Source organism: Styela clava, chromosome 12 (assembly GCF_964204865.1).
Source record: "Styela clava chromosome 12, kaStyClav1.hap1.2, whole genome shotgun sequence".
NCBI lineage: Eukaryota > Metazoa > Chordata > Ascidiacea > Stolidobranchia > Styelidae > Styela > Styela clava.
In genome coordinates this window covers 20,530,599-20,558,228 of record NC_135261.1, presented here as the reverse complement: position 1 = coordinate 20,558,228, position 27,630 = coordinate 20,530,599, and the positions used below count along the sequence as shown (strand labels likewise).

The 27,630-nt window shown below is 33.9% G+C and overlaps 3 protein-coding genes across 7 annotated transcripts; 1 reads left to right on the top strand and 2 right to left on the bottom strand.

The window, feature by feature from the left end:
• Positions 1-212: 212 nt before the first annotated feature.
• On the bottom strand, positions 213-8,136 carry LOC120329825 (methyltransferase-like protein 27). Of its 2 annotated transcripts, XM_039396611.2 has the most exons (3): positions 7,775-8,136; positions 2,379-2,657; positions 213-1,929 (listed from the first exon to the last, which is right to left on the bottom strand). In XM_039396611.2, the coding sequence occupies exons 2-3, from the start codon at positions 2,519-2,521 to the stop codon at positions 1,314-1,316; spliced, it is 759 nt and encodes a 252-aa protein (XP_039252545.2). In that variant the 5' UTR covers positions 2,522-2,657; positions 7,775-8,136; the 3' UTR covers positions 213-1,313. The 2 variants fall into 2 exon arrangements, with proteins under 2 accessions (XP_039252545.2, XP_039252544.2); XM_039396610.2 differs by lacking the exon at positions 7,775-8,136 and having other exon boundaries at positions 2,379-2,788.
• A 750-nt stretch (positions 8,137-8,886) lies between these two features.
• LOC120330119 (protein unc-93 homolog A-like) lies at positions 8,887-20,686 on the top strand. Of its 2 annotated transcripts, none has more exons than XM_078118759.1 (8): positions 8,887-9,007; positions 16,055-16,246; positions 16,512-16,699; positions 17,111-17,296; positions 17,378-17,546; positions 17,846-18,075; positions 18,543-18,777; positions 19,821-20,686. In XM_078118759.1, the coding sequence occupies exons 1-8, from the start codon at positions 8,893-8,895 to the stop codon at positions 20,045-20,047; spliced, it is 1,542 nt and encodes a 513-aa protein (XP_077974885.1). In that variant the 5' UTR covers positions 8,887-8,892; the 3' UTR covers positions 20,048-20,686. The 2 variants fall into 2 exon arrangements, with proteins under 2 accessions (XP_077974885.1, XP_077974886.1); XM_078118760.1 differs by lacking the exon at positions 8,887-9,007 and adding an exon at positions 14,257-14,819.
• On the bottom strand, positions 18,890-27,147 carry LOC120330004 (protein unc-93 homolog A-like). 3 transcript variants are annotated; one of them, XM_039396819.2, is made up of 8 exons: positions 26,856-27,146; positions 26,002-26,193; positions 23,673-23,860; positions 23,044-23,223; positions 22,607-22,775; positions 21,932-22,152; positions 21,245-21,479; positions 18,890-19,236 (listed from the first exon to the last, which is right to left on the bottom strand). In XM_039396819.2, the coding sequence occupies exons 1-8, from the start codon at positions 26,962-26,964 to the stop codon at positions 19,142-19,144; spliced, it is 1,389 nt and encodes a 462-aa protein (XP_039252753.2). In that variant the 5' UTR covers positions 26,965-27,146; the 3' UTR covers positions 18,890-19,141. The 3 variants fall into 3 exon arrangements, with proteins under 3 accessions (XP_039252753.2, XP_039252750.2, XP_039252751.2); XM_039396816.2 differs by lacking the exon at positions 18,890-19,236 and adding an exon at positions 20,871-21,115 and having other exon boundaries at positions 26,856-27,147; XM_039396817.2 differs by lacking the exon at positions 18,890-19,236 and adding an exon at positions 20,871-21,145 and having other exon boundaries at positions 26,856-27,144.
• Between the last annotated feature and the right edge of the window lie 483 nt (positions 27,148-27,630).

The window sequence follows — 27,630 nt, the reverse complement described above, 5'->3', positions numbered from 1 at the left end:
TCGATACCTATTTCCAAGAAACTGATGTTCAATCGCAATGATTTTACAATTTTAAGCAGTGTACGTGAGTCAGGTTTTTCCAGTGAACTATATAACATTTTGCAAAACATTTATTGAATTATTGCATAATTTCTTATTTACGACAACGTTATATAAAGTTTGGTTTGGTAACATTTACAACGATGATTACAAAAAATAATTCCGCTGCGACAATATGTTGACGAAGAGCAAGAAATGTCACTCAATGCATCAAACCAAAATGACATATCCGAGCAAATTTTCCGTCAAAAAGTGTTTAACTGAGTTACTTGATATCTTGGATCGACGGTGTCTTATAATAAAATATTACCGGTATACAATTTTGTCATCTGCAAGTCAATAAGAAACGTCTAATTGTTCGTATTAATTTTACGTACTGAATGAAACGGTGTTGCATTACCAAATTCACGCTTTTCTTGCCAACTAAACGGTTGGTGAAATATGTAGGTAAAATTCTCTTAGACAACTGCCGAAATGACCCTTTCCAATAATAGGTACATTACAATTTGCATTTAGTTTGAAAATTTAAATAATATATTTTAGAAATGAGGTAATTATTATTTAAATATCGTGCAGCATGCAAATAACTTTATAAGTGTGTAAAAGAATGCTATATTTCTGAAATATAAGCACGGATTTATTGCACGTATGGATAATCTAGAGTCGTCTGTTTTCGGTCAGACAGGATTAGCATACAATATTGTTAATGAATTTCGTTTAGATTAATTTTGCAACAGTAAATTGAGGCGAGAATTTCTAAATAATCCAAAAATAACATTTAATATTTTAGTATCAGTATTTTGTTATTTATTATTAGATTGTGCACAGTGGAATTCATATTATTAACCTGACAATTTATACATATTGTTTTCCCATTTGGTATAAAAATTAGGCTTAGCAGGTGAAATCATCAAGCAATGCTTTACAAAGGGAATATCAGTGCATTTCACAATTTTTATACAGCTAGAAAATGTAAGATATTACATTATACAGGTAATGCATCGACGAACCATTCGTGCAAAAAATAAAACATATTATAAAGAATCAAATATATAACTATTCATTAAATACATTTTAGACTTTATCAATATTATGATCAACGTTAAACAAATATCAGAATTTCAGAATCTGTTTGTAAAAATATGTGTAAAACTACAACCAGATAATAAAAAACACAACTCCACAGTTTCATTGCTGGATGTCATAAATGTGGTATTTTTTTTAAATGAGGCAGAAATTGGAACAGGTTTATTCATATATCAAAAAATCAGTGTTTATTCTGCTTCTGAACTAGGTGACTCAGAACTTTCGGAGTCGGAACCTACTTTTGTTTTGGCATTTTTACGTTTAGATTTTACGTAGCAGTAAAGTCTACAAGTTGCGATTTTGTCTGTATCTCTGGATTCTCGGCCATCTTTAAAATAAAATTCATCAGTGGCACTGATTTTTCGAATTACTTTAGAGTCTACTAGTTTGTTTATTTCGGATTCGAGCAATCTTCTATCCGCTCCTAAAATGTGGTTGGCTACAGAAAACACCATAACACCGCCAGGCTTAACGTGATCCACCATGTGAGGTAACAAGAGCGGATGAATATGTTCAAGACCAAAAGCAGCCACGCATACAAACGCATCATATAAAATTTCAACACTGATTGGATCAATTGGAGACATATATTGTAAATATAAATCGTTATAAGCGTTCTTTCTATTTGCAACGTTCAACATGTTTTTATTTTCGTCGACACCATGCAGAATTCCGCAATATCCTTTCTTTCGTAAAACTGATCCGACAAGACCTGTTCCGCAGCCGACATCAATAATAACACAATTTTCTTGATATGCCGTGGATAACCTTTCCATTAGAAGGATTGATGCAGTCGAATGGAGACTAGAAAATAAAGTAAATAAGTTAACCATGTGTTGTATTTGGCTTCTGTTCAAATGTGGCGAATAATCATAATAAGATAGAATCCTAATTCGTAATCAACCAATCCCATAATCAACCATGAACACGTAGCTTATTTTATTCTAAAACACCCACCTCCGCCTCAATAAACTAAAAAATATCATGCAGGATATACAGAGTTACAGTGACAAAAAAATTGCTACAGGAACAACGGGTCAATGTATTTTAAAATTTAATCAATATACAGTTTTAATTAAAGGGAGTGCTATTCACGTGAATTACTCGTATTACTCTTACGTCGCAGTACACCTCAAGCGAGAGAGCAGTGCTTATATGTACTGAGAGTACAATCAATATAACAGCTTGTTGGGCTAATATGTCAGGCTTCAACTTTTCTTTTAAATATTAAACTATGTAATCAAAACCTGTACCTGTATCCCATATCCAGCATGTCCCAGTCGTAACTTTGCGCCCAATTATCATAAAATGTTCTTAGTTTCTTTCGTCTTGATCTTGGTTCAATTTGTTCATATATTTCTTCGCGACTTTCTTTTGTACTTGCTGTAGCAGACATGGTTTTGAAATCGGATTTGTTAGTTGAATTCTTTTCCAACTTGGCAGTGAATTTAAAGCCACTTGATTTCGGATACAATCCAGGTTCGCTTCAATAGTTTGTCGAACACAATTCTCTTCAACTCTTTAATATTTCTCTGGAATTTTGAATGTACGGCTTGTCGAAATATGTATGACGCGAGGCGTACCAGTCGCATACTTTTATATCCGCAAATATTTCTCATTATTAATAGAAGAGGTCGTTGAAATTTCCCTGAATGAATCGGTATTTCAGGTTACAAGTTCTAACTAAACTTGTTACTCGTACTTTAGAGGCGACTATCAGGGGAAATTATTCATAAATAAGACAAACGAGACAGATAGGCGTCATAAAAGTTATTTTGGTAACAATCAAAATTAAATACTTGCAGACTAAATAATCCACAAGTCTTGCTTGAGTTTCGATTGTAAAAAGGTGTATTTCGAATGAGAAAAATTCTCAGAATATTTATAATTTGTTTGAATGGGATAAGGATAGGTTTCTAATAACAACATTTCTCTATAACTATTTTAACTGACATTAATATGCAATCCATTTCATCGATGTATAAATTAAATTCACCACTGCATTATATGAATATAATGAATCAGGAAACGTTGTCTTGTAAACCAAAGATCTAGAAATGTTTATATATACAATAAATAAAGAGAACATTAGCAGAAATGCAATATATTTAGTACATTCCTTAGAATATCACCAATAAAATAGCAATGGGATGATTCCAATTTTGAGTCTTATTGATTGTACAGGAAGTAGAAATATATTCTTCCGAAAAAAAGTTTCAAACATTTCTACCATTATTCATACCAAATTTTAATTTGCAAAAGGGAAAAATATATCTGTGCGATAGATAAGAATATAAATCAGTTGCCCATATTAGCTAAACAAGGTATAATTAGATTGGTAAAGTTTATTACCAATTCTTAGGTAGTATTTGAAACTATACAACAGCCCGTGAATAACGATAATGGTGGAAGTAATTGTCGTCATTTCCATCGGAAGAAATTTTCGTTCAACGAATGCTTTTTGCATTCAGATATTATATTCGCACTGATACACACTAAGCTCGAAACCAGTGTATCATACAATTCTAAGTTAATGTATCCAAATTGTCAATCAATTCAATTGTCAAAACAATTTCAAGTATAGCTTCTTACGTTTAAAAATGTTGAGTTTTCTCCAATCAGCCAGTAAAATTCCTGGTCAAAATGGTTAATACTTGTGGAGAACGGTTCGTATTAACGGGAATGGAGTGGACTCCATGACGCTGTGCCAAGTATGAAGCAAAAAACCTAATCAATAGCAGACAAATAAAAACCCGACAGTATAAAATATTCCGACACATTTCATTGCGCGACCTCGAGTTAATCGGTGAAATGCAGGCGTGGATGTGTCATTAAATCAATACTTATCATTAAATATTATTTCGGGCCTTTCCAATTCAACGTACAAACAAAATTAAACATTCTGTCATAATATTAAATTTCCCCAAAATTATATCTGTGTGCTTTTACGTTTACAATTTCAAGGAATAATGTTATAAAACGTGTTGCAAAACGTTAATTAGATTAAAACAAACACTTAAACTAAATAAATTAAACAATTTAAATTGAACCAGCTCAGCAGTCATGTTTAAAAACATTTACACCAGTTGAATACACTTATTATGTAGGATTGCAAAAATATAATATTTTGAATATATATAACCAAACATTCGTAAAATGTTTCTCTTCTAGCGTTTCCATTGCAGGCATAGATCAAGCACGTTATTTTTGTTAAGCTTCAAATTCAAATGTTGCCTAAAATATTCACTAAACAAAATTATTGGTTATTATTATTCAATATATGGAGGGCTTGCTATAACAGAATGACATTCACATTTCCAAAACATTCGCATAAAACAGCCCCCTGCTCTTAAACATATGGCGCCTTGTGATTTGTGGTAAGGTTTCTATTTGAACGTTGGCAGCGTTGCATAACTGTTGTCCATAGTCAATATAATGTTGTGCTTTTTGAATCATTTGGGAAATTATATAATTTTACTTAGCTAACGACAAACATGACATCAATTTCTCATATCCTAAATAAAATGTTAAACTTAAGGAAATTGATCACCGCGACCATTGTTCAGCAGCTCATTATTCAAGACGATAACTTATTTGCTATCAACTTATGCTTGAATACCATATAAGATACGATGTTTTTATGACTAAATAAACGAGAAATGAATTACGTTGGTAAGTCTGCTGCTATGTCGCTGAGTCTACTACGAGGAAATTGCAAGATATATAAAACTGAAACACGGATACAAGGTCCAAGCAAGTTTGCACTTCATTAATTTCAATAATCTACCTGCAATACGAGTACTACGTGTTACAATGGAAACTTGGTGCTTGTGTATAAGGAACTAATGGCAGAATGCACTACAGTTAGCGTCTCATTTTTGGGCAGATTTACTGAAATATCTGCGCTATTCATATTTATGTATTTGAAAAAGCAATGTTCTTGGACTTATGTCTCGTGTATCCAGATCAAATCAAAACGATCAGAAATCAGCTAGTAGCGGATTGCACATAAAAATATTGAAATAAATACAATTGGGCATACAATGTTTTTGCATTGTAGGTTCAATGACAGTATCTGAATGGAAAAACACAGCATGCAATGGACTTTGACGGCTATAAAAAAAAATTCAAATGAACAAATTCCAAGAGTTCAGAAGAACAAGCAGTTTATTATAAAGGTCGTAAATAGGGACCCCGACACCACCTTTCGTCGACGGGAAAGTGTTTTCAATTTATAGATGCCGATCATATTCAATATTCTTTTTCGTATTCGGTCAAGCACGTTTGATACAATCACATGAGCACCAGCCCATATATGACAGCAATTCTCAGTGCATGGCCGTATTAGTGATTTGTACAAGTACGCACTCACGTGACAGATATCGACGAAAATAGCAAGGAGATCGAATTAAATCCTTGATGAGGCCAACCAGACGAAATTGAGATGGATCGTTCAAGATATTTTCCCTCTTCCTGCATATGATTTGTATATTCTTCACATGTTTTATGCTGGAAGAATCGTGACATATAGTGATTGATTACCACCAGCACAGAAGATACTGGTTTGAAGTGCGGGATGAGACCGCATTTGTGTCGCATTTGTGCCGCATTTGTCGGATTCGGCGAATCCAAGTAATAAGTGGACATGGAATCCAGTCGAATATTTCGAGTCATAATCAAAATGAAAAAATACGTTTTTGACGATCACATAATTTCAACTAGATATTGTTGTACTGAGTCTTATGAAAATGGCAAAAATGGCGAGGATTTGATATCGAGTCTGAGTCTTAAAAATGCATGGATTCGACTCGAATCCGCGCCTTGATCCGAATCACGGCCCATCTCTACGAGTATTAATATCGACTATATACGTATCTTTATTGATGGTTACCTTCTCGAATTATATTTCTGTCGCTGCTCTACACAGATCGATGAATGCACCATTGTTATTATTTGATATCAGTTCTTAAATTCGTTTTTGGTTAATAATATCTTAACCTTCTATTACGCCGTGTAACTCTCCAAAGGTTATCATATCAGGGTATAGGAAACAATTTTCTCAAGATGTAAACTGTGCCCAAAATAACTAATTGAAGAGACTAATCTGACAATATCACACCAAGGTATTTAAGGGGCCTTAGAAACAAACGATATGGGTGCAGCACGATATCAACTTTGAAAAGACTGGCCCTCAATGCATACTGAGGGATGGATTATCACATCTCTATGAAAAAAGCAAATACTAAGGTGGCGAACAGAATACTTGATTACTCAAGCTTGAACGTATGTTGGCGTTGCAGTAATCGACCAAGCGCGGCTTTGATACTTATATGACGGCTGATTTATTAATCTACTTGTAGGCACAAATCTTCATTCCGCATACGTTTAACGCATACGAAAGTAAAAATCAACTAAAGTGTGATTTACTATCTTAGTAAGGGGTATAGTCAATTTAAAATGAGATAAACATTTTTATCAGTATATATGCTCTTTTTTATGATCTTGTAAAGAGGTTGATGTTAATTTGCATTTTAACCGACATTTGATGTATTCTATTCTTGTTTTCGAATAAGAATCAGCATTTATGCAAACGTGTTTGGGACAATGGAAGTTCATATGAATGCGATTGATCTTATAGCGTTAACACCAAACCCCAATGTCAAAATATAAAGATTCGATTTGAGTTCGATCATAAAAGAAGATTTTCAATATTGCACTTTGAATACGAAAACGGAGTATATTGAGGAATAGTATTGCGTATTTCATAATATACCGAACACAATGCCTGCCCAATATCGACATTCCGAAATCTTTGGTCTCCAGCATAATAAGTCTCACTTGTCAATTCCGACTCAGTCGATTGTTCAACTCAAAAGTTTTGACCTCGTATAGATTGGGACTCATTTAATGCAATCAATCGAGATATACTAAGCAACTATACATTTTCGAATATGCATCGAGCATTGCAGGGATTAATGAGTTCCTTTATTATTGTCGGATCGGGTAAAGCCTCAGTCTAGCCTATAGTCTTTGGAATCGTGATACAGAGATGCCAAATGAACTGAATTCCGAATCCTCTTGTCCCGAATTATGTAAATGTGCTGATATTGTTCTGTTTTATAAATTGTGGAGACATTTTAAATCGCTGAATCTTTTGTTGATTTTTAATATTACAGATAATATCGAATCATTTGCCATGATCATTTAGTGCAAATCCGTACAAATCAATGATTAGCCATTGCATGTAATATTCCTGTCACATTTGATTCTGATCATCGAAAGTTTTTCTACGATAAAACTCATGATTTACAAAAACGTTTGGGCCCAAATCAATATCGAGATTACAAAATATTACCCTTATATAGAATAATATTTAATTTTATGGATATTTTAACGGAGTTTGTTCACTTGGATCTAAATTTTAATGTGTCAATGGAAATATGCTACTCACTCCACTTTACGTTAAATGCTCGGGGCCTTGAAACAATCACATTCAATCAAATTTTGAAATAAAATCATTAAATGCATATGCTCTTTATTTAACATTTACGTTGTGAACATTTTGTGAGCAAATATATAAAATGTGAAATTTTTGTACAACATGTATCCAAAATGTCTCAAACACTCAAGAAAACATTGTTATTATTACCTCACAATCCCAACTTTATCGACGCTGAGACTTCCGTTTTCCTGATCTCAGCTCAGACGGTTGAAAATATAAACTTTCGTGCAACTGCCACGGCGATCTCTCCATTTGCACTTTGAGCGGTTCGAATACGAAGCGTGAGTTTCAGTTCATTAATGTTAATTTCTCATATTTGGTGAATAATGAGTTGAGGTTATTCATGTAATAAATCGTCACTGCTAAGCTGATGTCCACAGGGAAACGAGTGAAAGCCGACGAATGTAGTAGTAATCTTACAAAAATAAATGTCAATCGTAAATAATTTTCAACAAAATATATTATTGCGAATACCTCCTATAACGTGGAACGAGCTGATAGAAAATTGTCAAAAAATTTGGTGCCCACCCATACATCAGTCAGAGTTGCTATGTACGTACGCATGTACATTTTATATCTTCTACATATAAATATGTATACTTCGTTCCTGTGCGTGTGCAAAAGCCTCCATCGGAAACAAAAGGAACTTTTGTCGGTGTGGTTAGGCACGTTCTTTGCTGTAAAACCAACGGAGAATGCATGACACGCTCCTTCTGTATTATCCTGGAAATGGAAAGTTTGTTCACTAGGGCGGAACGTAGAACGGAGCAAATACTACCGCTTTATTGCGAGATTTTGTCACGTGCTGGAGCTTGGCTTGCACTTATTAGAACGTAAAAGGGTTCCCGATACAAGTCTCAAAGCCGGACCGTGAACATTCGTTATGTTCTGATGTTGTTTGAAAAAAGAATTGCAAGATCAGACATTCATTAATGTAGAATGATAAAACGTTGTATTTAGACGATTCTCTTCAGTTTACCGCACAAAAGTTTCTTACATTTCCATTGAACATTTGCGTACTTTTTGTACTTGACCATGTCGCCTTACAATGGCTATTCGTGATTGTTAAAATATTCAGCACTTTAATGTTCTAAATGATCTATACCATAAATGTAAATCAGAATGACCCAAGACAAATTTATTTTTTCGTCAAGTCTGACAAGTATTTTGCGTTGCACCATAATACATAAGAAATTAATATGGAAGCTCATCAACTAGAATTACATCATTTGCCATTCATTAAAAGTGTCGATATCAATTACAATATGAGTATTACCGGAAATAAAAATGAAAACACGACATCGGCGAAGTTGAAACATCAAAAACGTACTTTCTATGCAAGCTCATTTGGATTTGCCCCATACGTCGGTCCAACTTTCAGTGAGTATTTTCTTTTATTAAACAAGATAGTTCTCTCTCGTCTACAATTTATCATCTATATCAGTCGTCTCTAACCTTTTTAGCTGAATTCCCCTTTTAGCCCTTTATTTCTTTCTCGCTATGCAAAAATCTTTATTCATTCAGGATATATAGCTAATGTCTCTGTTTTCAGACAGTTCAAGTAGTTTATTTTGCATATATAGGAATAAGAATTATAGCAATAATAGTAGTTCTACTAAAGAATATCAAAGGTTTTATTGTAGCAAATACTAAGCAGAGTTCCACCCCAAGTATTTCACAATTCATTTCTGGGGAGGAATTCCGGCCTTTGAGCTAAATGGGAGTTAATTATCGGATTAAGCCAGACAAACAAAATTACAAACAAAATTAAAATCTTGTACATTTTGTACAAAATAGCTAGTTACATGATATAGTTTGAGTTTGTGATTACATATCATGAATGTTACTAAGTTTGCCTTATTTTCAACGCTCATTTAACATACGGAGTACATTTGAAAATGCTTTTCATTCAACTCTAATTAGTTAGAAATTTTAAGGGTAATCCGTATTCAATTTTGTGACAATATGTTTGTTGAACCCTGGAAACTTATATAACCTGATTTTCAGCAGATTGCGTAAGATTTCTGTTCCTTTAATTAAATACTGAAATACTTCTCATAAGATTACAATTGCTTTTCAAGAAATATTTGTTAAAAGGATGGTGAACAGAATTCAAAGATGTCTGTTAAGTATTTTTGCTACAATCAATGTTGACGATAAAATATTTGCCATTTTAGTTTTTCTTAGTTCCGTTTCCCCAATATATATATATATACATACCAAAGTATACAACTTGTCGGATAACGATACGCAGAAATTTGTCTGGAAAAGTACGAATATATCCGAAATATTTACTTGTACGTGCCAGATTGTGAGATTTAAATTGAACGAATCACGTATCAAATCATAGATACTGTAATTAAAGCAAATGCGATACTGCGAATACTAATTTCCTCGAAACAATTTAGAAAAATGCCGCCAGTCATATCGAATGAGTTACGCAAAATTGATTTATAAAATTACCGATGAAAATTATATTGCACACACTGTTGAAAATGAAAAATTGCAAGCAACACAGGGTATAATGAAGATATATATATACTCAGATATCAGATTTATAAAATTCTAGACAACTTCAATTCACATAAAACTTGTTTAATTAAGTCTAATAAAATATGCAGCTTAGTCCACATAAGCAATAAACGAGCCAAGCCACTGAAATGTACCAAAACCGCCATAACCAAAATATAGCTTTTTACGTACGAAACAACATATAACGAATCTGTTAAATTCGATTTGTGCCATTTTAAATTTTCTATGATGCACAGTAACGTTAAACAACTGGTAATTGGAAACTGAGGTGATTTCCAAATTCACGCCATCGACACAGTCGCTAAATCCAACTAGATGTTCTAGCGTTTCCAAAATATGACACCGATAAAACCATAGGGCTTTAGACATCACTGGGTTCCAACCGTGTTTGTTAAATTACCTCCCTTTGACTATATCGAAACTTTATATTCCTTCCTCACGCATAAAAATCAGTTTATTTTTCAGTCCTCAATGAATCCTTAGCTGATACCACGCGCGAGTCGGACTCACGTTTATAGTAATCTTAATAAAAAATATTAGTAGTTGTACTATAGCAATTAATAAGCAAAATTCTGCCCTTGACTCCGGGGAGGAATTTTCCTCGGTTGAGAAACGTTACTTTGAAAAAATTCAGGTACTTTATTCATATTTCAAAAAACGCCTTCAACAAACTTATCAAATTTGACCTGCATTTTCATGGTCATTCGCTGCGTGTCCAGCAGCTGCATACTTGAATCCTAGTCTCACTTTAATATATACCTGTATTTAATTTGTAACGTCAGGGGAAATATTCCGCGCATTGATCTTCTATTTCATGTCCTGACATGTTTGACTTTCATTTAAATTCATAGTGAGAATACCTTTAAATGTAATCCTGATAATAAGATATAGATATGTATATTTCTAGGCAACTCCTTTGCTTAGAGTGCAGAGTGAATGCAATTTACCACTAATCAATAGAAATAATTATAAGCTTGCTCGTTTATGGATGTAATATTCCCACATAACTCACCGTAATACAGTCGTAAAAAAGCACTGACTATATCACTTTAAATTGTAAGACAACATATTTTCTAAACTTGTTTAAAATTAGGTAAATAGAACCATCGTCAATAGTTAAATGTTTAATCGTATACATTTGCATGCAGTTTATTGTGAACGATTGGTTTTGATGCATTCGCATCATAATCCGTCCACTTCATATATGAATGAGTGGATAAATAAAATAAGAAAAAATGTTAGCTGGCAATAATAAAATTTAAATTGATTAATCGCCTTACCAAAAACTATTTTTCATTCAACGTAAAAGCACATCTTGCCCGGACCATAGCGTATCGTGTCTATTGGTGTTTGCAATTGAAGCTTGCAAATGTAAATATTCTCCATCCATTGAAACAACTAAATTAACCAAAATTTTGTTTTAAATCGAGATATCCCTAATTCCCAAAATTCTTGATTTTCAAAAAGGAAAACTTTTCTTGGTACAACCGCGTCTCCCTATTACTCATTATTGAACTGAAATGACGCGGGCCTCAAGCAATGGTGGAGATCCCTACTCGGCGCCTACCGGCTTGTGTGTCTGTTTCCGTGTCCAAGCTGTAGCGTCTAAACTCTAAACGGCTGGGCCAATTTTACGGAATTTAACACGTGGCTTAGCTTGATACCCTGGTAATGTGCGTTCCATCGAAGGTCGGAATTGAAGTTTCGTTTCCATGGCAACAGCGAAAAAAGGCGTCGATTGTTGATACATTTTCATACAATTCTGTCGCCAATATCTCATCAACTAAGTCGAAAATTGAAATTCCAACAACGCCACCCTCCGCAGACGAAAACACTCGTTCGCACAAGTCGTTTTTTATTTCGGTAATCCATAAACTGTAGAAGCCTTGGAAATTTTAATGAACATGTTTTAGTTATTAGCCACAGTATCACCATTCTTGCAAGGATACGCGCAGCGTTCAAATGAACTGGCAGTTACAATAAACTATTCACTGCAATGCGAGGTCACTGTACGCCTGCAATTCTGCATAGATAGACAAGTGACGAAAAGACTGTATTATTTTAATTACTATAGATAAAGTATATCACTCACGCAAGAATGTCTACAAAACGCGCATCGGTTAAATGAACTGGCAGTTTTGGTAACACGCTCAGTGAATCACGCTGTTGTAAATCCTCAAGTTTTGCTTGAGTGTGGGCCTCAACTAAACTATCAGCGAAGATCCTGGGCAACTACCAGCTTGTATAACTATATATGTGAGAGACGCCAAAATTGGCCAATCAACTGATGACCAACACTGATTCCTAATTAAACGATAGATTTCTAATTAAAAGGTTCCACATCCGCACACATGAAATGGGCACCTTGATTGCGTAACCTATAGACGTATGCTCATCACATGGAGTTAGCAATGAAAGAACTTGCTTGAACACTTTGTCAGTGATATGACAAGTGTGTAGAGCAGTATGCAATAAATTATACGTATTGGGAAATTTATGTTGACAATATACTAAAAACGACGGTGATGCTATTTAATGTGATGTCTGTATTTGTTCGATGGCCATTAACTGTCCCCATATCCGAGATATGGTCGACATTGACACACGAAACGTTTTTCTTACTTTCAGCCTATTTCGATATTTCGTTTTTGTAGTAATCAATATTGAAAACCATGCCTCACATTAGGATTTTGGGAAAGTTAACAATGCCTGTATTGTTTTGTTGGGGAGATCTTAGTCGGACTGATGAGAGACATTCTTATACGGGCGTAGAGAAAACAATTGACCCAGCATTATTTCGACATACTGACATGGCAATTGTTTATGAAATCAGACATGATGCTCAATAGTGTTATGCAGTGGTCGGCAAACTTCATGTACTTGCGGGCCAAATATAAACATTTCTGGTAGCGCGCGGGCCGCAATATTTCCGCCTTCGAACAATCGCTACCATAATTAAACTTCAAATTATGGCCCATTCGCATTGCTACCCTTCTATTGCGGTGTTGAAAGCCTGTCCCAATGAGATGTATGGCGTTTTTTATTATCCAACAATACATTGTTTTTATGTACTTATTATCTATGTGAAAGATAACGTTTTTATGGCAACTCGTCGTCTGCATTTTAATCGTGCATTTTAGATAAAGCTGCTCAAGGCCATATGTTCTTCCGAATGTGCACATTACACGTTTTCACTGTCGCACAGATGAGCTTTGGCGCAGTCTTGGGTCTCGGGGTCAAATTTTCAACGACTCGTTTCGTAACGAGTTTAACATTGAAACCCTTAACAACTGCGATGATGACTGGGCATATCGAGAAAACCGGTTTTGGAATGCACAAGAGGAAAAAATATTTTTCCGTTCAAGCACTTTAGAATGTTCGACCCGAGTCTCTCCGCGAACGACATACAACTGACGCTACTTGTCACATAAGAAGCGCCCTACAGCAGCACTTATCACCACATAAATCCGTGTAGAAACAATGATAAATTTGGGATTGATTTTTGTTTTATTTATTAAATGTCGGACCGTTTAAGGGCCGCAACAAATTAGCTCGTGGGCCGCATTTTTCCAAACCCTGGTGTTGTGTTTGTCTGGTTTACTGGTGGGTGCAGATTGTTTAGTTTTTATTACGGCCTTGTCCGTTTTTGTGTCACCTCTCTGCGGACCGGCAGTAACCTTTCCGCGGACCGGCGATGGGCCGCGGCCCGGTGGTTGCCGACCACTGGTGTAGAGTTGCGCAAAGTTTAGTTAGTCATGCAGCGTTTTCAGCAACAATCAGTCAAAATTCGAAATCATCGAAAACCTCAAGACAGCGTATGAATATTAATGCAACTGAAATTGCTGCGTTGTAATTTCCTTGTAAATGTTGCCATCAGCCTGTCCAAAGGTGAAACTCGCTATTTGTTTGGAATGAAACATTATGATAATCATTTCGGCAATCAGTGATGCCCGCCAGCATGGCGATTTCAGTATTTTAAAAAATAATCTGCTGTCGCCAAATATTTGAGAAAAAGGCAGACCATCACGCGATTCAGCTTTTTATATCATATTACTGAGAACATAACGTTTATTATCCAGTGAAGCTATGTGGCGACGCTTGTTGAGAATCAGTTAGTTTATGAAGGTAACCAAACAAAATTGTTCCTATCATGGAAAACTAGGTTTATGATCTCTAGCTTTTCCCCAATTCGATTGTATATAACAGGTGGTGTTGAGCTTCTACTCTAATACTTTGTATTTTAGAGAGGAATTACTGCAATCTAGTCATTCACACACACATCCATTGTAAAACTAGTGTGTACTGTGTATAGTAGCGCACTTTAACGTCAGAAGATGGGTAATGTCAGTCTGGCCCCACAAAAAGAAAGTATTGCCACTAAATTAAAATTTATACTCAATAAAATACATGAAATGCAAAAAATAACTTTCTGTCAGAAACGATTGTACATTTCAAGTAAAAAGGATATCAGCAAATCAATTTAGGGTTTGTTGAATAAGAGCTTGTTATTTATATGAATTCACCAAATCTGCAATCAACTTCACAAGTATGAGCGCTGCTGAAGTTAATGAAATTGCGACATCGACGAAGTTCACCCATCGGAAACGTACTTTTTATGCATGTGCATTCGGATTTTCTGTATACGTTGGTTCAACTTTTAGTGAGTAGTCATTATTATAAATAAATAAAATGATTGGTCGATTAGAAATTAGATTACGCTACAAAAACCGTCAAAAAGTATGCACTTTCTACGTAATAGTTTACTTGCTATTATGGCCAAATCAAATATGGTATATAGTGTTTCCTATATCATGTCATGTTAGAGGAATATTGTGCTTATGTTTCGGTTGAGTTACATTGCCAGTCAACAATTAGTGGGTTTTGTAGGACGCGTGTTATGTGGAAATTATATTTATGATCTGGAATATTTAAAAAAATCTCGTGACAATAACTTCCATTCTCACACAGCGAATATATATAACGTGTCAGAAGTATAGTCACTAAAGTAGAATCAATTTTGGACTGAATTAGTGCTGAAATGTGATTTTTAAATTGCATGTTACACTGTTATGAAACTTGATCATAGATAAAATAGGTAAATTTTGTCTCTACATATATCTTGAATAAACGATTAGTGGTTTATAATTGTTGATAGCACCACGGATTTGTATCTTATAATCCTATTACATTTTCTCTCCTTTCAATTAAATGAATAGTCTTTTGCGATCATGGAATTTATCACGTTTGCATTCGTGTCAACACCCGTTTACCATATGCCGTTGACTGGAACTTGTAAATATTATTTCTGTATTCAAAGGCATGAGTTGTTTGCTTTACATTTGACCTATTTCATCGTCAAGATCAAAACGCTTTCACACAATTTTAAGCGTTACACTGTTGTACCTCGTTTGACAGTCTATTAGTTGTATGATATTTATTACTCGATGAGATAAAAATGAAAAGGATTTTGTCAAAAATAAAGTCGTTCTCCGATAAACCTGTTTGAATGATCTGAAGTTTTAAAGGTCGAAAAATAGTGTGATCTTAGTACACTCACTGTATTTTCTGAAGCCTAGCTTTGACCACTGATGTTTAAATATAATAATTTCCGGAGGTTAGTGTTTACAGTTACTAAAATCATATTTGATCACGTTTATCAGTGTTTTCTTTACCATAAAAGGCAGTTGTTATTCTATAAAATGCTAAAAATCTGTCTATACTTAAAATCAATTTATTCCAGTTAACTTTGTATGGTCATTTTTAAATAGTGATTCACATCTATGACCCATTATTTAGTGAAGTGGTCGCAAAACTTCATAACAGATCTAGAACCCTGACAAGATAGTTTCATTCTATCTTGCGTCAGTTCTATTACATATATATGTTATTTGTCAGGTTTGGCAACACTTCAGAGCAGTATAAATATCAAGAATGATCTCGGACCAAAAAGTCTTCTGATTTGTTTTTTGTGTGGCTTAGCCGGTATCATAACAGCGCCCTATACTTTGAAAAGGTTTGGTGCAAAAGCAACGTTAATTACTGGGGAAATCATAGCATCATTCTTTACAATAGCGAACTTTTATCCAAGTAAGATTAATTTTTTCCGTATTTACTAATTTAGAGACTCTCATGTGCTACAACATATTGAAATCAATAATAAAACTGATTAGGGATTAAGATTTTTTCTAATTCAAACATGCTTTTCAAAATACAAATAGTTTCGATCAAAAAGTTTTTTAATCTTATTCTGTATCGTACCAATGACTTCTTGAAATTGTTAGATATATGGTAAACACGAGTGAGTATTGGTGCCGAGACAATCTCACAAATATAGATTGTGTTTTAATTCCAGGATGGTTTACCATGTATCCGACAGCAGCTTTAACAGGATTGGTGTCATCATCATTCACGTGGTCGGCAAGTGCAGTAATTGTCCATAAAGTGGCTACTGCTAATCTGAGTAATAAAATTGGAAAACAAGCTGATATTGCCACTCAAAAGTATTTTGGAATATATTTAGGAATTGTCGCGTTTGGCCAGGTGAGTCGTTCATATTCAGGAAGAGGTGAGGCCCCAGTTCCGATTCCTTCTAAATATGTCAGATTTCAATGTTTCCAAATAAATTATGCTCAATAGTTATGAACATATAATGTATACTGTATATATACATTCCTACCTAAGGAATTTTTGGGGTTTGCAATTCAAATTTAGCAGATGTTAAATATTGTCATGTCTCTAATAAATTGTATTTGATTAATACCAATTACCGAATATTAGGAATGCATATAATATGAATACATCTAAACCTACGTTTGCAATCGCAACAAATGTCATTTGTCGGCCATGGTTGCCAAGTTATAGATGTACGAATATAGTTTATAATCTTTGGAAGTTTTACAAATCTGCCATTTTATCATCACTTATTCACTTGTATAATATTCTTATTTTTAGATTTTTTCTAATGGTGTCACCGTTTTGATTCTTAAATTAGTCAACGACGATTTATTTGGACCTGATCATAAATCAGCGGACACTAATTTTGATTCTAATTCAACACTGCCTACACAAGGTCCACAATACAAAACTACTAATTCGTCCGTTATCGATATTTCTCAATGCGCGGCAAGAGATTGTCCGGTTAGTATATTAATTCAAATTACTCCATTTCGATTTTGATTATTAATCATTATCAGAAACTTTTTTCTACTTTGCTTTCAGGCTGAATATGCATACGGTAATTCTACCAAACTCGATGTATTCATACCAGACGATTCTTCTAGATACGTACTGTTGGGCTGGTATTTACTCATGCAACTAGGAGCCGTTTTAGTGCATTCAATAGCGATGGATTCAATCCCAGTTGATGCTCATAGAAAAAATATAATCAGTAAGAATCAAAATTGCTGACTGTCTGTAACCTCAGCCAATGAACATTTTTGTTTATTTTGTGTGTATGTTGCATAATGATTGTAATATGGATACTATGACAGTATTGGTTGGTATTACTTAATATTTGTTGTGTTGTTGTGTGATTTCAGTATTGAATTTTTGTTTCATTTCCTTTTATAGTTGATGTAAATTTGCATTTGTTAATGCAAACGTTCTCAATATACCAATATATATTTAAGAAGGCAACTATTAACTGAATTCGACATGTTTTGCAAATAGAATTATTTTTATAAACAGCCAACAAAAATGACGAAGAATCTCCCACTCGAAAATCATTACTGAACAAACCAAGAGAAGAAAATGATTGCTCGGCTTTGTTCGCTCCAATAAAAATATCAATTCTGCATCTAACTTCTTTGCAAGGAATACTTTCTGCGCCGGTTTATCTGTTATATGGATTAACGATTTCATTTATTTGGTCAGAGTTTAGTCGTGCCTACGTTTCATGTGTGGTTGGGCTAAGTCAGGTTTGTTTGTTTGGAAAAATATCATGATATTATAAGATTTTTCTCAAAAAATCTCGTAATGATTGACGGGGTTTGGAGTGACTCGAACATTTCTCCGGCAAATGTTTGCAAGGTCATCCCCAGCCTGCAATGAAATGTCAAATATATGGTATTGAAATATCTTAATATCAAATAGTGAGGAGAAACCATCATGCACCTGAGAAAATCTTTCGTGTGCACAACCACGAATGTTGATATGGTTGCAAATTTTAATACTGCTCATTAGTGTTTAGAGCTGAATTAAAATTTAGTTTTTAACGTACAATTAATTCAATATCAACAAAATAATGTTATTACACTTATATAGAAGTTACACCCAGTATAGGGCACTTTTTGAATTAACATAATATGCCTTTCACACTTCAGAAGATAAATTTAATTACACCAAATGATCTCAAATAGAAATGATATCTCTTTTTATATTTCAGGTTGGACTAACAAGTGCGCTGGTCGACTTGCTATCACTTACTGTATCTGTGATAATATCAAGATGTGCCTCAAATTTTGGAATGTTTTACATTTTCATCTTTGGTATGTGTTACGACATTGCATTGTACGTTGCTACTCTGGTCTGGGTTCCAACATCATCCACTTCATATGTTGTCTACATTTTTGCTCCACTTTTGGGAGTCACTCATGCAGTTAGAAGGAATACACAATATCGTGAGTTGTTTTTACTCGTGATATATTTGGGTAATGCTGCCAAAATAAAAGTCTCAGCTTCTAAAATAAAAATGTAAGTGCGCCAAATGTAACACATGTAATTGCAAGTAAATGATATGGGAATGATGGACAATTTACTTGAAAAACCAGGCTTGTTTATGAAAAACGTCCCATGGGATGGGACAGCAAACATTTGTATTTCCCATGGGGCACGAAAAACGCATGATTTTCGGAGAAATGATGGTAAAACATTTCGTTATGGATTTCGTGTCCGATTATTTGAGCATAGCTTGCTTGTTAGTTATAAAGATCAAAATATATTCAGCATTAACAATACACTTCGTAAAGGTAGTGATGGACACATTTATAATAGGTATGAATATAAAGTTAACAAATCCCGTAAATTTTGTTGTTTTGCATGTCTCTTCGCACATGTAGTCTTCTTTGTCGACACTAAACCTAAATTTAACAATTTTTATTCAAATGGGAATTCCATGGAATGGGATGGGACAGGCATAACTGCTATGGGATGGGATGGGAATGGGACAGAAAAATATGCCCCATGGACAAGCCTGTGAAAAACAGTTGAAAAACAGCTGGCCATCGCATGCATCCGCGCGTATATTTTCCAGTCTGTTTTGGTTCTCTACAATTTTTTTGTGTGTAGATAGATGCACATGTCCCTGCAATATTCAACGAATAGGTCAAATGGAGATAAATAAATGTGATATTTTAACTTGTTTTGAAATAACTGATTTATTATTATTAAATACATTAGTAAGTAATAATTTCAGCGAAATTTCACCAGCGAACGGTCCTCAAAATTAGGCTGTTTTCAGTGGCTGATAATTAATTATTAAATTATATCTTCTTATTTCCACAGTTGTTGTAACACTGAACAAGGCAACTTTCCAACCATTGGGTTTTTGTTAGGCCAGGATACAATATTTAACAAGCTATCGTACCCAAATTCACTTTATGGGACAAAGAATTGCGATTATCACTAATTTGACAGGTTCATTTTACAATTTTTTGTGTTTCAGTAACAACATCCGCTCTATGTCCAGATAAAGATGTAGGGTTCGCGATACAGAATGTCCTCGGTGGAATAGGCCTGATGATGACTTATGCTTGGACAACTGCTTTCTGCGTTTATGTTAAAATATATATTATGATAGGATCAGTGGTTGCCGCAACAGTACTTTGGATACTTGCCGATAGAATACACCACAAAAAGAAATTGCCGGATATTTCAAAAAATCAGTCTTAGTCATATATAATGTGTTTAGAAACATTTGTTGTTTTCTATTTTAATGAACCGCGTATATATGTTATTTATATCCTAATTTCGGTGTTTGCTTACGTACAATATAGAGTGTTCTCATGATCACTGAGAAATGATCTAGATGTCAGCTTTACTGCGATTATAGAATCTGTTCATTCAAAGTCGTCGATGAGTGTTGAGTGTTGTGCCTCGTAGGATTTCCATAAATATCTTGGGTTAAAATATATTCAGAGACTGCTTAATCACATAACTAATAGCCATGAGGAATATATAAAAATAACAAATATGGAATTTGAGAATATGAGCTGTTAACCGACTTGTTATCGCTCGAGTAGCGTGGAGTTGGTTGTCAGACGACGCCTTTGCCGATGATCTATATGCGGCAGTGAGAATACCAACTGAAAACCCAATTATGATCGAAAATCCAAAAAATAGGTTCGCTTGAATGGCAATTTGAAAATAGAATCCCATAATAGCGTTTTGTTAACTATCTAGTAACTAAAAGTATTGTTTGTTTTCATGTCAAAATTATTTTGTTAAAAAAAGACATTAGATAATGAATTTCCAAAATAAGTGAGCTCATGCCAAAATAACAATAAATGAGCTCATGCACTGTTCATCCATCCCATTACATATGGAATTTATTTAAAACAGAAAACTGCCCGCTGTTGGTTCCGTAAATATATATTGTAATTACTTCATTTTTTATTCAGAATTAAATTGGTTATTTGTCTTATTATTTAGGACTCGCTTAACCTCATTATCTCAAACTAATACGTTTCCCGTTCAACTTATATACACATTCAAAAACCTTTTCATATAGTATATATTTATTTTACAAAGTCCGTTACCGGAGCACAAACTAAGATTCATTAGTTTTTGCTACTACCTTTTGCTTGTATATTCTATAGGAAAACATCCAAAGTACAGTTGTGATAACGACGACTCCTATCATAACATATATTTTAACATCAACACAGAAAGCAGTTGTCCACGAATATGTCAGCATCAAGCCCATTCCTCCAATTACATTTTGCAGTGTGAATCCTATTTCTTTATCCGGACAAAAAGCAGAGGTTGTTACTATAAATAAGCAAAGATTATTGAAGCGGATTTGGAATAAAAAAAATATGAAATAGTTTTATAGGAAAATGTTCAATCTAACGACAATAATAAACTTACGATATTGCGTATTTCTCCGAACAGCATGAGTGATTCCAAACATCAACGCAACAATATAGACGAGATAGGATGTAGAAACAGTTGGTGCCCAAAGTAAAACCACCAAGTACATCGCGACGTCGAAACATAGACCAAACACGAAGATATGGAACATTCCAAAAGTAGAGGCGCACCTCGATATGGCCATAGATACAACAAATGCTATTAATTCAATGAGGGCGCTGGTTATTCCAACCTGATAATTTAACAAAAGACAGACTATTTTAAATTCACCCAGTGTGAAACGTCGATAAGTAATGACAGGGTTTTACATGCTTATATGTGGGTTCCAATTCGGAAGTGTGATTGTATTGTCCAGAACTGTACTCATTCGATGGTGCATACACTTTTTCACAACGTCTACAGCAATGTACTAGTGCCACACACCAGAGATTTATAAATGAAATTAAATTACCACGTTTAAGTGTTTAATTTACATATGTTGATTTTTTTTTAATAAATAATATTCTAAATACCATTTTGGAGTAGTGAGGGGGTTTGCAGCCAGCAATACGGAATTATTGAGATCATATCTGAAAGACGAGTTTGTGAGAGACTTGCAAACGTTGTCCATAACCGTACCCTGTGTTTTTTAAGCTCCTTACTTTAAAATACATAATGCTACATAAACTCACGGATATAGTCTACCTGACTTAATCCGACTATGCATGTAACGAAAGCACGACTAAATTCCGACCAGATGAATGAGACTGTTAATCCATATAAAAGGTAAACTGGTGCAGAAAGAATTCCTTGCAATGACGCGAGATAAACGAAGGATATTTTTATTGATTTGAACAACCAATGAACATTTTCTTTTGGCTTGTTCAATAAGGTTTGAGTTGGAGATTCTTCTTCGTTTCTAGAAACTGGTAAAACAAAATTATTTCATGACACAACTATATAAGGAAACGAAAACAATTGACCAAAAAGACTGATCCGCCGAACGTAATTTGGTCATAATCCCGAAACAGTCAATTCCAGAAACTGCATACTATTACTGTCACAATATCTTACAATCATAATAAAGAAATAAGTTGAGCTCTGGGATATTTCCAATTTTTACTAATGTGATGATAACGGTTTACGGAGATAATGGAATTCGGATTCATATAATTATATAACAAAGTAAATAGCATGTATCAATTAATGTTTTGTTGGCAATCAGGTGGGACAAGATGGTACGCATTGTTGCTTGGCAAGTTTTCCTGATTAACAATGAATGACCGAGAATAAAGACTACCACATCAACACCACAATTTTTTATTTATTAAATTTACTATACTCCAAATTATTTGCCTACCAACAGCGTCAGAAGCTTACCATCTACTATTTGACTGGGAAAATCGTCCGCGATACTATCCATTAACATAAAATGAAGTAAAGCGGCTCCTAACTGCATTATTAAATACCAAATCAAAAGCACATTTCGTGTAGTCTGACCCGGTACAAATGCTGCAAGTTTGTTGGAATCGCTGAATGCATATTCGCTCTGAAAAAAAAACCACGAAGTCGATTTAATATATTCTAATCGTAGGCATTAGTGTAAAATTTGAAAAATTATAAGCCTAATTGTATTTTCATTTATATTGGTATTTTTTCTTGTGAATAACACGAACTATAATGACTTGCGATAATATAATATACATATATATATTGATAATATGCGAAAACAGCATCCAATGACTCAAGAAATAATTGAAACTTTGAAGAAAACTTCAACTCTCTGATTTTGTTAATACTTTCGTTATGATACCTACCGGACAATCCCTTGAACCACATTGTGAGATGTCAATAATAGAGAAATTCACGGTTGTATATTCTGATACTGGAGTATATGCTGTTGCATTTGATATCTGTGTATCAGATTGTTGTGTGATAGGGAACATATAATCGTTGAAAAACATGAGAATCAACACAGTGACACCGTTGCAAAATATCTGAAAATCACATAGAGAAAATCAAAGCTTTGTGTTTAATCATAGACATCATTTGGATGAATGTAAAAATAAGGTTTATAAGTTATTGAACCGATATTAGTTATTGATTCCTCTCTTTGAAATATTTTCGGTATCTACTATATATATATATATATATATATATATATATATATATATATAGAAATAGAGAGAGAGAGAGAGAGAGAGTTAACTAGCCAACATATGATTAGCCGAATGATAGTTCGGACGTTTAAATAGCATGATATATTATAGATAGTCATTCTAAATTACTAAGGGCTTCATACAAACAATAATTAACAGTCGTTGGATAAATGTTTGAATATAAGGTTTATTATTTGGCAAAATAGCATTAATCAAATATCATTCGCTCTAATTTGAAGTTCCATACAGGAATAACTACGTTTCTTACTTTATGTCCAAGAACTCACTTGCCCAAATGCCAGAATACCCAAGAATATCCCAAAATATTTCTGAGTAGCAATATCAGCTTGATTTCCAATTTTATTCGTCAGTTCAGCAGTAGCCACTCTGTGAACAATCACTGCACTTGCTGACCACGTAAATGATGATGATATCAATCCTGACAATCCAGCTGTTGGAAACATAGTAAACCATCCTGCAAAAATGAAATCTGTTTATTTCGTGTTTTACATGTAATAGGATTTGGTAGGATTCGACGAAATATTGTGGTACCTCAATCTTCTCGACAGAGCAATTTTTGTAATTGGATATCGAAGCAATAAAATGGAAGCCAAAATGTAAATCAAGATGCCCAGCAATCGTACTAATAAATAACTAAGAAAACGATGCTCAAATATATTTTATCATCGATTCCCCCAAAATCGTAAGCGGTGCGGTAACTTACCAGTACCGTACCTGTGTAGGTGTAGCTGATATTCGATCGAGGAACCGCTTGAAATAAGGTAAGAACAGTGCTCCCATGAGTAAAAAATATAGCGATTTTTTGGATGAAATATCATACATTATATGATTCATAGAACATTTAGGAATGAATGAAAGTGATAGCCTTCTATTCAATCTCTAAGCGCTGAAAATTCCAAGGCAATTGGTCCAGTAATCAAAGAAAAAAATATTTTTTCCCAACGATAAAATTCCATGTCAAGGAACAACAACATAATAATAAAACGACCCTTAGGTCCACTACGTGTCCAATAACAAACAATCACCTTATTTTGCAATAATAGTTTTATGCGTATACTACCCAAAAATAGCGATGAATTCCACGAGACAGTGAATGAAAAAATATAACTGAAAACTAAATATATCCTCGTTGCAAAGATTTTTACGCATTATATATCAGCATAATGTATATGATATAGGCTCAAATGTATAATATATGGTTTTTAAAACCCTTTTCAGTCCGCTTCCCTGAGACTATTTTGCATGGGTCATTTAATAATAAAAAAACTTCGTTAAAATCCAGGTCCTAAAGCTTCACTGATAGTTTTTTCAAAGCGTATGTTACATTTCTATTCGGCTATATAACTTTATAAAGCTTTTCTATAATATTGTTTTATTTATGCGACCTAATGTCGCAAAATTGATAATAAACAACCTTAAACTTTGTTTTTGTGCCTAGTAGAAGATTAAGACTAATTGGTTTTAATTTTAACGGTTTTTTGTGTTATTTTTTAACAAAAGGTTACCACAACCACTATTATAGCTGAAATCTTTACCCAGAAATTCACATATGTATTTACGAATGTACAAATTCAACACTTCAGTTGACAATTTTGATGACGTCACACCTTAATTATTACTGCACGCGGGCTTCACTAATGCAACGAATACTCGCCATTTTCAAATCGATGATATTTATATAATTCGCACTTAGCGTCGTGGCTGAAAACTATTTTTCAATCATACACGACTAAAGAATAAAGAATTAAATAGCGGAGAGCGCTATTAACACTTTCAGTCCCGGGATTCTGATTGATTCAAGAGTCTTGATGCACACCAACACAAATGTATTTATGTGACGTTTCTTCTGACCAAGGTCAGACCCTTCAGACAAACATATTCCAACTATGACAAAAAAAAAAGATAATCTTGAATCAAATAAAATAATTTCTCCATTCTGTAACCTAGTTACATTTGGAGAGAATGAAGTAATGCAATGGTTTTCTTACTTTTGGTGTTATGGACCCCGTGAAGAGGTTGACTATTATTTACGGAGCCCCGCAATAATTTTATAAAAACACACTGTTGAACAGATTTAATACTAAACCTTTCTTTATTAATGGGGTAAAAATAAACTAGAAATAAATCTACAAATCACAGATCACATTACTTTACCGCTGTAAATTTGATACAAAAATATTAATAAAGTAGTGTCGAAATGTAGCAACAAGGCGGTAATTGAAATATGCCATTATCTATTGAAAATTATAGTTAATGTCATATTTAGACTATGGTCATGTTGCCACATTTTGACGCTACCTTTGTCAAATTTCAATAAAGCAGTTATTGCTTCTTTGGAATGTTAAACTTAATTCATTTCAGACAGGCAGTGTTTTAGCAAGTGAACAACTAGCTAGCGGAGCCCCTAAGTTCCTCCCACGGAGCCCGTGGGCTTCGTATGGAGCATATTGAGAACCCATGCTTTAATAATAATATACTCTCTTCACAAATAAATTATACTGATATCATTAACTTTGGTATAAATTTCAGGATATACTAAATGAGACAAAACGAAATCAAACTGATGCATAGATTAAACAGATCATCAAATCTTACTTGGATAAAAATTCGCCAAGGTATAGGACGAAGCGATGATCTCTCCGGCTATCAATGTCACTTTTGGTCCAAATCTTTTCAAAACATACGGTGCCGTAAAAATCCCACCAAATCCACAAATAAAGCAAATGAAAAGACTTTTCGGTCCCAGATCATTCTTTACATTGATACTGCTCTGAAGTGTTACCAGACCTATATTTAAAATATTATTTTTAATGTTTCCTACACCTACAGGATACTAAATTATATGGTGATATAAAACAATGCTTATCATTTGTTTTATACTCGAATGCGCGCTTAATATCGACAAAACCTTAAAACGCACTATAGATTTTCGACGCTTCAAAATTTGGAGATGAAATATTTGAGAAGATGTGCATGAAATTTGAGAATGTTTTTTGAAATATCACAAAATTGCACATTTTTGTATTGCTGCGGAGATGTTCGTTCATTTTAAGCTGAAGTTTTACTTACATTCCCACTCTTAATCTTCATTGATGAATAAAAATCAAACTCACACAAATATCAGAAAACCAATCAATATGTGAATTAATGATCATTCTGTTTCTATACCCTCCATGATGAAACTAACATAAAGTGTAATTGTTCATGGTGTGTCATGGGTGACACATATGAATTAAGAGCGGAAATATCTTGATATCGAGGAAGTATTCAAGTAAAAATGCGAGAATGCATACGCACACAAATATGATCGTCTACTCAACATACGACGGTAAAGAAACCGCTTTTGTACCGATTCTTCTCTAATGATGGAGAACTTTAAATAAATGGGACATAGAATCCAGTGTTCGGACATACGTACTCCTCTATTTGAATATAAAGCAATTACTCACATACAGTTGCACCAACATAACCAGCAAATCCGATGGAGCATGCATAAAACGTACGAGTTCTGTGTTTGAATCCATTTGATGTATCATTTTCATTTTGCCAATTGCTCATTGTATTCAGTCTCTGTTATATTTGAGGCTAACCCAAATGATCTACGGATTTCCATATATAAATATATTGTATGATAGATAGACAATCATTTCATGCCATGAAACCAAATTAATCTAGAATTTCACTATTGTACCACACAATAAAGAATACAGACGCTACATTACATAACTTTACTCCTCTATTCTATTACTGAAACTATACAAACATTTGTATTTAATAGAACTCCTACAATAAAAAGATATAGCGCATTAAACACTGAGTTGGCAATATCTTTATTAGCTACAGCTTATATGCCCCACTTAAGTCTATTTATTACTGAAAACATCGGACAATAGACACGACAGCAACTCACGAACAGTCATGTGCAAATGACGATTGATCTCTTTATTATACTTTGCACGCATATATTAAACTTATTTACAGCGTAAGATATTCGGATTGTTTTTAATCGCAGTTTTCGACGTGCAAAAGCACACTTAGAAGTTGGTTATATACCGAAATAACGTAATATAATCTATAATATCAAAAATAAAGAATAATGTTTAAAAGTCATATTTATCACCAGTTGGATCAGACTGTATGTACTATATACCATATAACTTTTTTACACCTAATATACTGATAATTTTTTTTGATTTTGCTAATTTTGTTCATACATCACTTGCA

What these genes read in the sequence shown, in the direction of transcription:
- LOC120329825 (XM_039396611.2), bottom strand. Translation starts at nt 2,521, where the DNA reads ATGTCTGCTACAGCAAGTACAAAAGAAAGTCGCGAAGAAATATATGAA. An exon ending in ATGCTGGATATGGGATACAG is followed by an intron (nt 1,930 to 2,378) that starts GTACAGGTTTTG and finishes TTTATTTTCTAG; the next exon opens with TCTCCATTCGACTGCATCAA.
- LOC120330119 (XM_078118759.1), top strand. Translation starts at nt 8,893, where the DNA reads ATGAGTATTACCGGAAATAAAAATGAAAACACGACATCGGCGAAGTTG. An exon ending in GTGTGGTTGGGCTAAGTCAG is followed by an intron (nt 18,076 to 18,542) that starts GTTTGTTTGTTT and finishes TTTATATTTCAG; the next exon opens with GTTGGACTAACAAGTGCGCT. An exon ending in TAGAAGGAATACACAATATC is followed by an intron (nt 18,778 to 19,820) that starts GTGAGTTGTTTT and finishes TTTGTGTTTCAG; the next exon opens with TAACAACATCCGCTCTATGT.
- LOC120330004 (XM_039396817.2), bottom strand. Translation starts at nt 26,964, where the DNA reads ATGAGCAATTGGCAAAATGAAAATGATACATCAAATGGATTCAAACAC. An exon ending in CTTGGCGAATTTTTATCCAA is followed by an intron (nt 23,861 to 26,001) that starts GTAAGATTTGAT and finishes TCATTTTTGCAG; the next exon opens with GATGGTTTACTATGTTTCCA. An exon ending in TCGGAGAAATACGCAATATC is followed by an intron (nt 21,146 to 21,244) that starts GTAAGTTTATTA and finishes GCTTATTTATAG; the next exon opens with TAACAACCTCTGCTTTTTGT.